The sequence below is a fragment of the Oncorhynchus keta genome, chromosome 6, assembly GCF_023373465.1.
Source record: "Oncorhynchus keta strain PuntledgeMale-10-30-2019 chromosome 6, Oket_V2, whole genome shotgun sequence".
Classification (NCBI taxonomy): domain Eukaryota; kingdom Metazoa; phylum Chordata; class Actinopteri; order Salmoniformes; family Salmonidae; genus Oncorhynchus; species Oncorhynchus keta.
In genome coordinates this window covers 26,813,744-26,827,511 of record NC_068426.1, presented here as the reverse complement: position 1 = coordinate 26,827,511, position 13,768 = coordinate 26,813,744, and the positions used below count along the sequence as shown (strand labels likewise).

Genomic DNA, 13,768 nt, shown 5'->3' with positions numbered 1-13,768 from the left:
CTGGTCGATGAGACGGATTAAAGCAACAAGAAAGATTATATGCAATAACAAAGCTTACTGTCATAATATTAACATTGTCGGCTATAGGTTAACTGATGTCCGGGTCGTCGCGTGACAACCGGTTCAAATGCACTATTATTTTTCACAAATATGGTGCTGATAATGGTAGCTTGCATGTTGTTCAAACATTCCTTTCCGGTGTTGTATGTAGCCCAGATCACTACAACGGAGAACAACTGACGATTTCTGATAATCTAATCAATTCAAAATGATCAAATCAATGACAGTGACGATACATTGTGTATATTTCTTCATCCCATATAGCCTATACAATAAAGCTTCCACGATTTCACAGTAAAATGTAGTCAATGTTTTGATGACGGGCCAGCCCTGCCGCTCTGCACACGAGACAGTAATTTCTTATGGACAAAGCAACTGAGACTCGGGCTACTTTTCCTTCGCAGTGTTCTACAGACCGACCTATCGCACTAGTTCTGACGACGTTGACATATTCACACAACATTGACTGGGGCAGTGGTGTTTCACGGCAGCGTTTGAGTTCCAAACACCTTTTTATAAGACTGAAGTCTGTCCCCTCCACCCGACCTGTTAAAACCACGCCTACGAAGCCACACAATTGGTCCGAAAGCGTCAAAGAGCCAATCAACAGAGCCCAGCTTCTCCTAACATGCAACAAATCCATATAGTGTCAAGCCTATGGGGCACAGAAGCGCTAGTAATATCTTCGTGCTGGGACCTTACCACCTCTCTGCCGTCAACGGACTCCTTTCTCCGCATACGTTTTTACTGAAATGTGTGTGTGCGTGAAAGAGAGAGGAAGAAATAGTGTGCGTGCGTGTGAGGATGCATGTCTGGAACAAGTAAAGACAGAGGAATTGTTCCGCGCTATCGAAATATTTCAACACATCGCTTTTGCAGCAGGACTAAAGACAATGAGAGCGAATTCGTTTTAAAAAGGATGGCGATATTGTAAACAACATCAAGAAAATAGCGCAACAGTCAATTAAAACGCAGTGACTCACCCTCGTTGCTTCAATTCGAAGATTGTTCGCAAGACAACGCATAGAAAAGTGCTCTCGGAAGAAAATCTTTATCTCATCACAACTGAAGATTAATGGAGTGCGTTTTTTCATTTCTCATTGCAGACACTCTGTTGGAACTCAGCGAAGGACACTAAAGAACATTCACACCACCCAGTCGAAAATAAGTGGATGCTTATTTCTGTAGTTGTGACGGTGGATTTCTCAAGACTTTCAAACAAGTTGCTCGTCAAGAAGGCTACATAGACTGACTATAGTATTAAACTAAATCCATATATTTGGTACCTGCCTGGACTTGGATGAGCTTCCTGATGAGAGATCCAGTCATACAAGGAACGAGTATGGCATACCATCCGTTTTTACCTCACCGGGGTCCGGAATTTGCCATGAGTGCAATGTTGGGTCACCAGCCTCCCTTTTTTCCGGCCCTGGCGCTACCTCATAACGGCTCTCTCGGCTCCCTCTCTCTCCCGGGCGCCCTGGGAAAGCCTATCATGGACCAGCTGATGGGTGCCGCGGAGTCCGGCCTCCACTTCTCATCGCTTGGGCACCAGGCAGCCGCAGCCCATCTGAGGCCTCTGAAGACTCTGGAGCCTGAAGAAGAGGTCGAAGACGACCCGAAAGTTCACCTGGAAGCGAAGGAACTTTGGGAAACTTTCCACAAGCGAGGCACTGAAATGGTTATCACGAAATCCGGAAGGTAAGGTACACTTTTATGTGTTCTAATATGACATATTTATGTTCTGTAGCTGAAATACATTAGTCTGCCTTTTGTTATTATGAAGATCATTTTGATCATCAATACGATGACTTTCCTCTCGATGGAATAAATGTATTGCTGTGTGCTTGGAAGTGGACCTCCTTCGTGGCCAACATTTTCATTTCAAACTGATTCATTTCTCATGGTTATATTTGTGTAAATCAGCAGAATATGACCATAGTCTAACTGTCCTATCTACAGAATCTGTATGGTCACAGTCACATTGCATGGGAATGTAATCTCAACACGAGATAAAAATGAAGCCCAACCCAAACTATAAAACTATACAACACATAAGACTGTAACATTTGAACTTGGACAATCTTATGACTCGTTGTGATTATGAAAACAAACTGTGAGCGATTTTAAAATGTAGGCCTACGCTACTACAACAACAACAAAAATTGTAGTTTGAAGATGTAAACTGAAACATGTAGGCCTATATATTTCATGATAAAACGTGTAATAACAAATGTTATTAACACAACAAAGGATTAGTATGGCACAATGCATGCTGTACATGTTATGCGATTTTGTATTATTTATAGGCGGCAGATATTTGTATGGCATGGGTGTTAGAAGGCCTACGGAGTGTTTCGTATCCTCGCACAAGCCCCTGTTTGATTGAATCATTTCTGCATGCATTCAATCTTATGGCTGACGCATATACGTATGCTATAGGCCTACAAATAAATGTAGCCAAATATTTGTAATAGTGTAGTATTTGCAGTATTATAACATTGTCATTATCCTAAATAGTATAATAGCAATGCAAAAATGTATGTTTCGTGTGAGTGTAGGCTATCATTATTCAGTCAAGTAGGCTAGTTCACTGTTTTTAAGTGATTTTCTCATTCCATTTCACAGGCGAATGTTCCCTCCGTTCAAAGTTAGATGCACTGGCTTGGACAAGAAAGCAAAGTACATTCTGTTGATGGATATAGTTGCAGCCGATGACTGCAGGTATAAATTTCACAACTCGCGTTGGATGGTGGCAGGGAAGGCCGACCCCGAAATGCCAAAGAGGATGTACATTCACCCGGACAGTCCGGCTACTGGCGAGCAGTGGATGTCAAAAGTCGTCAATTTTCACAAACTCAAGCTAACGAATAACATCTCCGACAAGCATGGATTTGTAAGTTCATCTAATGTATGTTTTTTTCTTATTTGCATGCTTCTAAACATTTCTGGCATGCATTGTTGTAATGTTTGTTATTCGTAGGATATTATCAGACGTATTATTATTAGTCTAATACTTATAACCCCATTGGCGTTGCTTCTCTGTGGCCGAGGGCTGAGAAGGCTTCACCAAAATATACAGGCCTCATTTCGATTGAATAGGTTTGTGTCCAACATGAGGTCTTAATCTTTTCATGTTTTCACAACTTGTATATCATGTCAAGCTATGTGGTAATTATACTGATTATATTATTATTATTTTATTTTAATATTTTTTTTGTGGTGGGATAAATGCACTGATGGTGAAATAAATTCAGGAAAATTTTCTAATACATTCCATTTGACCAAGTAAGCCTGAACTACGATTGAGCACTACATGAAATGACTTATCTTCATCAGAAGGCAGAAATCAGTGTGTGCTTATCTTTTTTTAATCTAGAATTCTTTACTGTTCCAGACCATCCTGAACTCCATGCACAAATATCAGCCCCGATTTCACATCGTGAGAGCCAACGACATTCTCAAACTCCCCTATAGCACGTTCAGGACTTACGTTTTTCCTGAAACGGATTTCATTGCAGTAACTGCCTATCAAAATGACAAGGTAGGGAGAATTACACTTTATTCGTTTATTTTCATGAAATACATTAAATAGTTGGATAGTGAATTTTGCCTTCCTTTTTTTTGTCAAATAGTGTATATAGCCAATAGCACTGCGCCATTTGCCATCTTAAAATATGTCAAATGTCATCTTGTTTGAGTGTTAAGCCTAAAAGCTCTCGTGTTCGATACATGTAAACGTCATCTCATGCCGTGTTTCATACTAAGCAAACCAGGCTAGAATGGGTCAGAATTCTCAGGGATATATGTTATACATATACATGTTATACATTATCTTAATTGTGTGTGTTTATGTGTGTGTGCGTGTGAGAAAGAGAGAGTAAAGAAGCAAGGAGGGAGTGAAAGTGTGAGAGAGAAAGAGAGGGGGAACAGAATGTGCAGTTAGAGAAAATGAGCATTTTGTTTATAACCGGCTTGGCTGGTTAGTAACATTTAATTCCACGTGGCACACCGCATCAAAATCATATCTTATGGTGGCTCTTTGAGAGAGAAATGTTAGCTAAATCTTACCTCTGCCCATTTGGGTCAAGCAAAAATGCAGTAAATGTTTGGCAGCCGCATGGGTTGAAGAATATTGTAAATCCTGCCAAAATGTGCACATGGGAGGGGCAGAAGGCGAAAGGAAGTGAATGGGGGAAAATAATGTGATAGCTCTGCGAGAGTTGACATAACGTGGATATAAAATATCTGCAATGGGGGTGGGGGGGGGATCTGAGTGTTAGGGGTGAGAGCGGATGATCTGCCCAGAGAGAGAGAGAACTAGTTTGTGAATCAATTATAAAATAATTTCCAATCATTCAGATGATGGCTCAATTATATATATATAATATATATATATATATATATATTCTACTTCCTGGGACTTAAGGGTTAACATAGGCTGTGAAGACATAGGCTTATGAGAAATGTTGATTAAAAGAAACGAGGATAAATATCACTCAATTTACTTCCACGAAACATCTTTGATTTTCATTTATTTCAGATTACACAATTGAAAATTGACCATAATCCTTTTGCCAAAGGATTCCGTGACACTGGCAATGGAAGACGAGAGAAAAGGTAAGGAGTAGGAGTAACTATTCCCTTACTGCACTGCAGAAATGTAACGACTCCTGTAGTCAGATTTTATGGACACGGAGTCTGACTGTGATGTTAGTGAATTCCAAAAAACGATCGTCCTACACGACTTACACGACCTACACGACAGTTGCAAAAAGGGAATAATTATATGACAATCCCTTCAACCTACATTTATACTAGACATGGCTTATTATGTTGTATTTACATTGTTATGGTTCTCAGAGTGAAGAGATCACAAGAGCAAAATGCAATTTCGAAACTCCTCTAGAAATAGTTTAGCGTTATTGATAGTTAACTCTTCAAAAACTTTTCTTGAACTATGTTGACAACAGTAAACAAGAACAAGGTTTGGTCTGTGGGTTATTAGTTGTCTGCAGTGGGTTTTAATAGTTTGATTTCTTCGAACAGACATATCTTGAATGATAAAATGCATCTTCATAATCTGCCCCCAAAATTTGCCATCTACGCATATATGGTAGCCTACATGGAAATCCACGTTTTTTTTTTTACCTTGGATAAATGATTGGCTAGTTTTTGACACGAATAGTTGTGATGACCAATAACTTTTGTGCCTAATGTAGGAAACAGCTGGCCCTGCAGTCAATTCGCTCATACGAGGACCATCAGAAAAAAGAGAACGGGACGTCTGACGACTCCTCTGGCGAGCAGGGCTCATTCAAGTGTTTCGGCCAGGCCTCGTCTCCCGCCGTGTCTACGGCGGGGCCTCCCAACCTGAAAGGTAATTGAGCCCAGAGCTACTTTCCGCATCTCACAGCTCACAGACCCACATAGCATAGTAGCCTATGCTTGTAAAAAAAAAGTGGGCTGAAAAATATTTTCCAGTAAGTAGGCTACATTTCGAATTTAGTTCGCACTACAAATGATTGAATGTTGTCTTGCGCCAACAATAACCTACAAACTATATAACGTGTATGTAGGCTAATTCTTGTATTTGACATTTACAGGATGGCTCTTGTGTTCGTGCTAAGCATTTAGCAATCAAGTGAATAACATATCTGCCAAAATGATATAGGTTACTGGATAAAGAATAAAGTGAAACGTAAAACAAACTGTCGAGGTGTAGGCCTATGCATAGTCACGAACGTATGGCTGTTATCTGAACGACAAAAAAAATCGTCAGAATTGTGAAAACACACCATTACGGCGGTTAAAACGAGGACAATTTGGAGGACGTGATCAATAAACTGAGGGTTTATCAAAAAATAAGTAGCCTCTGGATTTCAATGTAGCCCAATACATTATGGAATTAGTATTAGGCCCCGTAATATTAGGCCTCCTTAGCACGATTAGCCAGAAAGTGTAGGCAGAACGCACATTAGGCTAATGTCATCCAAAAGAGCATGTATTAAAAACTAGGCCTATTTGTTAATATGTGATATAGGCTAATTAAGACATGTACTGATTATATGTCTCGTTGCAAATTAATATTTCCACTTCATAGGCCTATACCATCGAAAGTCATGAAAAATGTCATCACCATATGAGTTCCATCCCTCATTACGTAGGCTATAGCCTACCTAGCCTATGATAATTGTATAAGCCTATCTGAAGAATAAAACTCAAAACGAAATGAATCCTGATTAACTGAATTAATTAATAATCATTCCTCATTTATCACTAACGTTTGACTCATTTCTGATAGACTTTTGCGAGAGTGACGAAGACAGCGACGATGAGAGCAAAGATGGCAACCTAAAAGATGGGCTGGACTCCAGTAAGATCTCAACCACCACGGAGGATATGAAGGATCTTGAGGCGAGCCCGACTAAAGGCCATCAATTCGGTGCCAATGATTCTACCGGCCGGTCTCGGGAAAACGCCCGGAGGACTGAGAAAAGCCAGGCGGACTCACGACAGAGCCCCATCACCGTTATTTCCAGCACCACTCGGTCCGGAGAAGACCTCAAGAGTCCAAACGGGGACCAGCCCAAAGTGGACGAGTGCAGGTCTATAAGCAAGGAGAGCTACATGCCTTTGACTATTCAAACTGACAGCAGTCCGCACTTAAGCCAGAGTCACATGCATCATTTTGGATTTCCACCGGGTTTGGCGGGACAGCAGTTTTTCAATCACTTAGGCGGCGCGCATCCCTTTCTTTTGCACCCCAGTCAGTTTAACATGGGAGGCGCGTTCTCGAATATGGCCGCGGGCATGGGCCCCTTACTGGCAGCGGTGTCCTCCGGAGGGGTTAGCACCATGGACACGGCCAGTATGGCGTCACCCTCGCAAAGCCTGACGGGAGCTCATGGACTGCCTTTTCATCTGCAGCAACATGTCTTGGCATCACAGGTAAAACCTGTTTAATTACCACCAGCAGTACCTACAGTAATGCCAATGTGCTCGCGTTTTTCGTTACATTTGGACTAATATAGCCTACTGGACTATATATGTCAGCATATATGTTCTTGTCTCCATTAGTTTATGTGTAAATGTAACGAAAAAAGTATAGGCTCATTTCCATTTAGCTTTAATAGCTTTTTCCTTGTGGCGTTAAATGGCACAACAAGTGTGAGCATATTGTAGACAATTGTGTTATAAATAATAACCAAATGTGTTTTATATGGACTCAAGTTTACTTGGATTTTACCTGGAAGGTGTGGATATTATCTGTCTCAATTGTTTAAAGCATATGTTGGGATTTAGGAAGAGACCACCTAAGCGTTGCAACAATAGTTTTAGGCTATAGAGTTTATATGAACTCAGTCATTAAACCTGTGTTTTAGAGGAACATGGCAAATGTTTAAAATACTTCACAGGTTCGGGGAGGGAAAACAACTTATCTGAAATACACAGATTTACTGTTTTACCATCTAAGCCTACTTTCAAAAAACCTGTTGCAGAAACGATTCTACGTAATGGGCAGCATCATATGCCAACAGGCTATAAATCATTTGTATTTGCATGAACAATTAATTAACTATTTGCAAAGCTGCAGAAAACACGATATCACATGGTGGTGGGTCTAAGATATCGCATAACACTACAACAACTAAATGTTTTGACAATTTGATTCTCGGAAGGATTTCATCGTTTTACGGGAGCATAGAACTTTATATTGTGCTTATTTTAAGGCTTAATTCTATACATGTATTGGTAATAGGCTTAGGCCCTACACCACACTCTCATTATTGGCCTAAACCATAATACTCATGGCCACAGAAAAGCATAATCGTGTAAATCGCTTTATGAGAAAAGTGAAAGTAGTCTTTGTCATGTAAGCCTACGGTACATAACATTTCTCATGGTCTCTCACGTGTCTGGATTCATTATTCACACTCACTCGCTACATGACCTCCATTCAAGATATACAGAAACAGAGGTCAAGTACATTGCGACAAATTAAAGTGTAGCCTATTTTTCCAGTTTGGTTGTGTTATTATGGTGCGTCAAAGCTAGCGTCTGTTGAATTAAATGATGCAGGCTAAAGTTAAACTTCTATCCTTCCCCTTCTCTCTCCACAGGGCCTGGCCATGTCTCCATTTGGGAGCCTGTTCCCTTACCCTTACACGTACATGGCAGCGGCAGCGGCAGCCTCTTCCGCAGCCTCCTCCTCTGTTCACCGACACCCTTTCCTGAACGCAGTGCGCCCTCGCCTCAGGTACAGCCCTTACTCCATCCCTATGAGCGTTCCGGATAGCACTCTGCTCACCACCGCCATCCCCTCCATGGCAAGCAGCGCCACCGAGCTGAAAGGGGACGGCATGGCCATGAGCCCAGTCTCGGCCACCCAGGACTCCACCTCGGAGGTCACCAGCCGGTCGTCCACCATATCGTCCGGCTCGGTCTCCCTGTCCCCAAAAACTTGCTCTGGGAAAGATTCCACTAACGACTTGCAGAGCATTCAGCGCTTGGTCAGCGGACTCGATCAAAAACAGGACAGAACACAAAGCGTGTCCCCTTAGATTCTAATGTTGTTGTTTTTGTTGTTGTTGTGGTAATAACGATGATAAGGATGACAAGGACGAGTATGACGACACCCTTCTAGCGGATCTGGGTTTAGAAAACGGATCTATTGAACAGTTTAGATTTTGAAATGCACTTTGGTTATATAGCCTACACATCTAATGTATGCTATATTTCTTTTTTGTTAAATTAAACAACACTTTTGAATTTGTCCTGTTATTTGAATACCATACAAGTATTGAAACTGAAAGGTTGGCATGGATGATACTCACAGATCTTTGATAAGTTGCTGCTGTGTCCTCTAAGTTTATTTTATGTCGGGTTACTGAGTTAACAACATTTGTTTGATTTAATATGCACTCTGAATTGGTTATAATTATTTGAATTAATTTCCTTTTATATCATAGACTGTTGTGTTTGAGGTATTACTGCATATCCATTTGAAGCCTATCATTATGCTCATAGGGTAGGTGACACTTTGCATGCCCTACAAAAACATACATGTCTCTTTTACGACTGTAGTTTTTTCAAGTTTTTTGGGGGGGGGGGTTCATTTTCACCAAATTGAAATGAGACGAGTAAGGATAAAAACATGATTCAGGCTGATCTTAAAACCAATCTGAAAAAAAATATTAAACCCCTTCCCTCCCCTTTTGCTAAGGATTCAATAAATTGGCCGTCGGTTATTGATTTTACGAACGAATTTTTCTGTATGTCAATTTATAAACACAGGATTATGGAAATACATACGCTGGCAATTGTTTGAAGTAGGCCAAAACAGAACCGAGGTTATAAACTTCATGTGCGAGTGGTTGAGACTGTCCTAAAATCGCATGCCGAATCCAGCATAAGTATTCAACTGGCAAAGGAAATCTGAAATAACATTGAAAAGGTGATATTGATAATAAATGTAAATAGTGATATATACAAATATTTATGTAATTATTTCATATTGATATTGCGTGTAAATAGAACAGAGTAGTTTGTTTTTGGGGATCTGTCGTTAATTTATTGTTGATATACACGTGTAAAGATAGTTTGTGGGATATTATCCTTGTTTTGCCATCTGCATTTTATATCCCCTGAATATGGATTTACCTGTACCCCAAATATCCACAGAGCTAGTTATTTTAGCGGACACACTCATGTGCCATTTTACCTATACCTGTTGTCTGGGTGTGTTAAGTGCTACTGTTCAGACGAATTCAAAAATAGCACACTGCACCAACGGCTTGAAAAAATTATGAATAATTTTCTCTCAAAAGAAAAGAAACGTGTGTCAAAATAATTTTCTTTTTAAAACATTGCCGCCTGATAGTAAAAGTGCAGAATCTTATTGAAATATGAAGGTTTATTTTGTGTTTCTAAAGTTGTCATTGGGTTATGTTGTATTCGATTTTTGTGTAGTTTACAACATCAACAATGTGTTCTTGAAAGTTTCAATAAAATATTGAAATGCAGTCTTCATACGTTTCCATGTGTCAGTTTATTTAGATTATGTAAACTATATTATGTGAAACTATATGGACAAATTACAAGGTGGGGTAATTGCTCCAACCAAATCTGTGTTGCCACAATTTGTCCACTTCAGCAATTGGAGATAGAGGCGTTTAGACTATGATCAAAAAGTGGAGAAATGCTATTAAGATCCTCTCAAACTCTTTTAAGCTATCATACCTGGAATTCCTTCCTGGACACGAGACCGCGACAGAGCGAGTCTTGTGTGCTTGTGTTTTATGGGACTGCTGAGTAGCCTATTGACTGATTATTTCGACCAAGCTGAATCCTAAAGAATGTAAAATAACTTGATTGCCCTCTCTGCGCCTAGAGCCATGAGTTTAACAACATCATATCTTTATTTGTATATTGTATGGTTAATAAGTAACGGCTGTGGCGCTAGGGAATAGGAGTAAACATGACACAAAGAGTATCTCAATTGCTCTGTCTATTGCTCACCTGGCGCCTTGGATATCTTACTCGACTTTATTGCACAGAAAGGGGCGGTGCGTCTGCAATAATGTTGAACAGGACTTTCACGTTGGCATGCCAGACGCAACGCCACCTAGTGAACACTACACAAACTACACAATTACTTGACAAAGCACTGCAGGGGGATGATTACTTTGAACAGTGTGGTGGATCCTGACACGATGTAGACTAGTGTGTGGTGAAGGTTTTCAACCAGACATTGAACATTTAAGAGGAGAATAGTTAACATTTTGGCCAAATGAAAATAATCAAACCATATGTCGATGTGTTTGTTTGCTGGAAATTAAGAAATAATTGGTGCCACCAAAACTACAAACAAATGGCCAACAATACAATATAATTATGCAGAATGAGCATATACATGTAATAACCTTATGTTTATAGTAATTCAAATATGTCATACTGAATGCTTATTCATTCAGAAGCGTCTAAACACCTATAGGTGTGGTTTATCGTGTCATGTTTACCTCGCCTCGTTTCATTGTCCAATATTGGTGGAGTAATAAACTGATTCGATTGCAAGTGTTAGATTCTACATTTTGATTTTGGACTTTTCTTTCGAGTTGTCGTACAAGGGTGAGCTATCGCCTCCGAGAGGAGTATCTCATAAGCAACAACTGCAGTATCCACCCCGACTCAACTCTCTCTCAATTCAATTCAATTCAAGGGCTTTATTGGCATGGGAAACGTGTTAACATTGCCAAAGCAAGTGAGGTAGATAATATATAAAGTGAAATAAACAATAAAAATTAACAGTAGACATCACACATACAGAAGTTTCAAAACAATAAAGACATTACAAATATCATATATATATATATATATATATATATATATATATATATATATATATATATATATATATATATATATACAGTGTTTTAACAATGTACAAATGGTAAAGGACACAAGATAAAATAAATAAGCATAGATATGGGTTGTATTTACAATGGTGCGTGTTCTTCACTGGTTGCCCTTTTCTCGGCAACAGGTCACAAATCTTGCTGCTTTGATGGCACACTGTGGAATTTCACCCAGTAGATATGGGAGTTTTTCAAAATTGGATTTGTTTTCGAATTCTTTGTGGATCTGTGTAATCTGAGGGAAATATGTCTCTCTAATATGGTCATACATTGGGCAGGAGGTTAGGAAGTGCAGCTCAGTTTCCACCTCATTTTGTGGGCAGTGAGCACATAGCCTTTCTTCTCTTGAGAGCCATGTCTGCCTACCGCGGCCTTTCTCAATAGCAAGGCTATGCTCGCTGAGTCTGTACATAGTCAAAGCTTTCCTTAATTTTGAGTCAGTCACAGTGGTCAGGTATTCTGCCACTGTGTACTCTCTGTGTAGGGCCAAATAGCATTCTAGTTTGCTCTGTTTTTTTGTTAATTCTTTCCAATGTGTCAAGTAATTACCTTTTTGTTTTCTCATGATTTGGTTGGGTCTAATTGTGCTGCTGTCCTAGGACTCTGTAGGGTGTGTTTGTGAACAGAGCCCCAGGACCAGCTTGCTTAGGGGACTCTTCTCCAAGTTCATCTCTCTGTAGGTGATGGCTTTGTTGTGGAAGGTTTGGGAATCGCTTACTTTTAGGTGGTTATAGAATTAAATTCTATAACCACCTAAAAGTAAGCTCTTTTCTGGATTTTGATAATTAGTGGGTATCGGCCTAATTCTGCTCTGCATGCATTATTTGGTGTTCTACGTTGTACACGGTGGATATTTTTGCAGAATTCTGCGTGCAGAGTCTCAATTTGGTGTTTGTCCCATTTTGTGAAGTCTTGGTTGGTGAGCGGACCCCCGACCTCACAACCATAAAGGGCAATGGGCTCTCTCTCTCTCTCTCTCTCTCTCTCGCTCGCTCTCTCTCTCTCTCTCTCTCTATCTCTTTCTCTCTGCATACGTGTGAGAGAGAGAGGGGGGGGGGTAGATGTTCAACATATATATTTGCAAGTAGAAATCTTCAACAATACAGTGTCAAACATATATCCACATGTAGGCCTATCTATCCATGTATTCGAGGCAATTGACCTGGGATATCACTTTCAATTATCTGTGAATGGGATCGTCAGACCTTGGAAGAGTATGCTTTAGCTATCTCTTTTACATTCCCATTTAATACTATAGAATCTCCATTACTCCTGCACCTGCCAGCTTGGGCACAGTTGCCCCGGGCGTGTCCTTGCTAACGCCATTTCCACCGCAGCAGCGCATGCCACCGCACTTTGCTCTTGCGAGACGCCTGTTGCGCGCCCGCGCGGAACTGGCTTCTGTCGAGCTGGCGCGTTCCTGGATATTGTCAAAACAGTTGATTCATCAAAACACAACATCCACTATATTGTAATCATGCCTTGTCAGTAGCCAATGTCTTGTGATGTCTTTATATCTGTCTGTTTTGAAGGCTGTGCTATGTCTGTAATGGGCAAAGCTAATTTTCTAAAGGACAATACATTGTTATTATCCTATAGCCTACCTTTCTATTGTGATACTGGTCACTTCAATGTTGGATTTAGTGTCATGTCCCGTGCCCCACAGACCTACAAAATAACCAGGTATTTCGCTACCATCAATATGAATGTTTTGATTACAATATAGGAGAGACCATTGCATCTGGTGATTTGCCAATGGGCCGACAGTCTGATGTCCAAACTACTAGCCTTAAAGAGCCTGAGTGCGTAAAAAGTAATTTCCCAGTTCTATAGCGCCGCTCAGTGGCTATGTAGGCCCAATAAGACTTATTGCATCAAGTCAAAGATTCACAAGTCAACTGCGTGGATTTATGAATAAACCATTCATTCCCAATTCCCAATTAATAAAATCGAGTTGAAACATAAACCCGTTCAATTAATTATTGAGCCACATAGGCCTACCTGTAGGCTATTGATACTGTAGGCTATAATTTCATGTCTGACAGTCAGACATTTTACATGGTGTCTGTCTCCCTCATCAGGTAGAAGTGGCATTTTCCACAACACTTTGGCTTTATTTTGAGCATGGCTTGAGCATGCACAACTGGATTGGCTTTTGTACACCACATACAACACAAACAAGTTATAGTCATGTTGTGCTCATGAGTAAATGGGTATGAATAACAGCTATTATCACTCTCCCCATATCATGAAAGTTATGCAGCCTAACATTTATAGAGTTAGACCTGTAC

At 40.2% G+C, this 13,768-nt stretch overlaps 1 protein-coding gene across 4 annotated transcripts; it reads left to right on the top strand.

The window, feature by feature from the left end:
- The first annotated feature begins 620 nt into the window (after positions 1-620).
- Positions 621-10,090, top strand: LOC118385303 (T-box transcription factor TBX3-like). Of its 4 annotated transcripts, none has more exons than XM_035772334.2 (7): positions 621-1,761; positions 2,689-2,971; positions 3,440-3,604; positions 4,604-4,680; positions 5,283-5,440; positions 6,365-7,011; positions 8,184-10,090. In XM_035772334.2, exons 1-7 carry the CDS (start codon positions 1,361-1,363, stop codon positions 8,622-8,624), a joined length of 2,172 nt encoding a protein of 723 aa, XP_035628227.1. In that variant the 5' UTR covers positions 621-1,360; the 3' UTR covers positions 8,625-10,090. The 4 variants fall into 4 exon arrangements, with proteins under 4 accessions (XP_035628227.1, XP_035628228.1, XP_035628229.1 ...); XM_035772335.2 differs by having other exon boundaries at positions 623-1,761; positions 2,689-2,956; XM_035772336.2 differs by having other exon boundaries at positions 623-1,761; positions 3,458-3,604.
- The last annotated feature ends 3,678 nt before the right edge of the window (positions 10,091-13,768 follow it).

What these genes read in the sequence shown, in the direction of transcription:
- LOC118385303 (XM_035772334.2), top strand. Translation starts at nt 1,361, where the DNA reads ATGAGCTTCCTGATGAGAGATCCAGTCATACAAGGAACGAGTATGGCA. An exon ending in GTTATCACGAAATCCGGAAG is followed by an intron (nt 1,762 to 2,688) that starts GTAAGGTACACT and finishes TCCATTTCACAG; the next exon opens with GCGAATGTTCCCTCCGTTCA. An exon ending in CTGCCTATCAAAATGACAAG is followed by an intron (nt 3,605 to 4,603) that starts GTAGGGAGAATT and finishes CATTTATTTCAG; the next exon opens with ATTACACAATTGAAAATTGA.